The sequence below is a fragment of the Pteropus alecto genome, unplaced genomic scaffold (assembly GCF_000325575.1).
Source record: "Pteropus alecto unplaced genomic scaffold, ASM32557v1 scaffold44, whole genome shotgun sequence".
Taxonomy (NCBI): domain Eukaryota; kingdom Metazoa; phylum Chordata; class Mammalia; order Chiroptera; family Pteropodidae; genus Pteropus; species Pteropus alecto.
This window is the reverse complement of record NW_006436812.1, coordinates 6251655-6253057: the sequence shown is the minus strand read 5'-3', so window position 1 is coordinate 6253057 and position 1403 is coordinate 6251655. Positions and strand designations below refer to the sequence as shown.

Below are 1403 nucleotides of genomic sequence, written 5' to 3'. Positions count from 1 at the left end.
GTCAAGTCACTTAAGCCATTTTCTGTCATCTTGGAGCGATTTAGGGAAGATCCAAGCAGTACCAGCTGTAAGCAGACCCTGGGCAGGGAGGTTCTTTTTGTGAAGGTGAGATCCGGGGCAGGAACAGCAGGGGCCTCAAGGGACTACTGGTAAGGAACGGCCTCTGCCACATGCACACATGGACATATGCACGTGCACACACGTAGACATACATGATCATGCATGTGTATGTGTCCACAGGTATAGGTGTGCAAGGTTTATCTGTGTAGGTGTGGACATGTGTATAGGTGTGCACGTGGATGGTCACGCAGATACCCACACATGTGTGCAGCATGTGTGCAGGCACATGCACAGAAGCAGATCACACTGGCACATGCACACATGCATGGACACATGCAGGCATTTACATGAGCACAGGTGTTGTATGTGCACACACATGCAGGCATACACACACACAGGCAGGTTAGAACGGCCCCAGTAAGGATGGGCCTCTGGGACCTTTTGCCAGCAAGGAGGGTTGTGTAAGGTTTCCAGTGACCAGGGCAACTTTCAGAGGCACCACACATGCCGTCTGCCCCGAGCACCACCACACTCACTCTGAACTCGGGTGCTCATACTTTGGTCCCTGTTCCTGTGGCCTGTGCTTGGGGGCCCAAGGAGCCTCCACAGCTCTGGTGCTCAGATGTGTTGGTGGTAAGATCAAGAAGGGTCTGGGGGAGCCAGGGACAGTGAGGATGGGAGAGCCAGATAGGCTAGGGTCCAGCTGGAGGGAACCTCCCTTGGGACCCAGCATCCTCCTCCAGATGGCAGATGATTAGGTTCCTGAAATGCCCACCATAGCCTCTGGGCCTGTGGCCCCACGATGCAGCCTTTCCTGCTCCCCATCTGTGGGATAGTGACCCCTCTCCCCTGATGGTCCTTCTGTTACCCGCAGCCAGATGAGCTGACCAACGCCCTGGAGATCAGCAATATTGTGTTCACCAGCATGTTCGCCCTAGAGATGCTGCTGAAGTTACTGGCCTGTGGCCCGCTGGGCTACATCCGGAACCCCTACAACATCTTTGATGGCATCATCGTGGTCATCAGGTAGGTCCCCATCTCCCACCCAGTAGGTCCCCATCTCCCACCCAGGCCACAGGGTCCCTGGAGGCTCCAGTATCAGGTGAGCACCCGCACAGAGAACAAAGTTCCAGTCAGAGGGAGAGGTGCTATTGGTGGCGTTTTCTGGCGAGCTACAGAGATGGGATGTTGGGTAGAGTCTCCTCTCTGGGACTGAGTCCTCTTAGGGCACTGTTGGGTACACACAGGTTAGCTGCATGTCAGAAATGTTTCTAGAATCCAGTGGAGCCGTTCCTTGCAGGAATAGAGTGGGTGGGCAGTGGCTCCTCCGCCTCTCGGCTGGG

The 1403-nt window shown here is 55.4% G+C and overlaps 1 protein-coding gene across 2 annotated transcripts in view; it reads left to right on the top strand.

The window, feature by feature from the left end:
- Positions 1-1403, top strand: part of CACNA1H (calcium voltage-gated channel subunit alpha1 H) — a 71863-nt gene that overhangs the window by 54382 nt on the left and 16078 nt on the right. For both annotated transcript variants that reach the window (XM_006913990.1, XM_006913991.1), the window contains exon 10: positions 935-1086. In XM_006913990.1, the coding sequence (XP_006914052.1) occupies positions 935-1086 (152 nt within the window). The remainder of the gene's footprint in view (positions 1-934; positions 1087-1403) is intronic.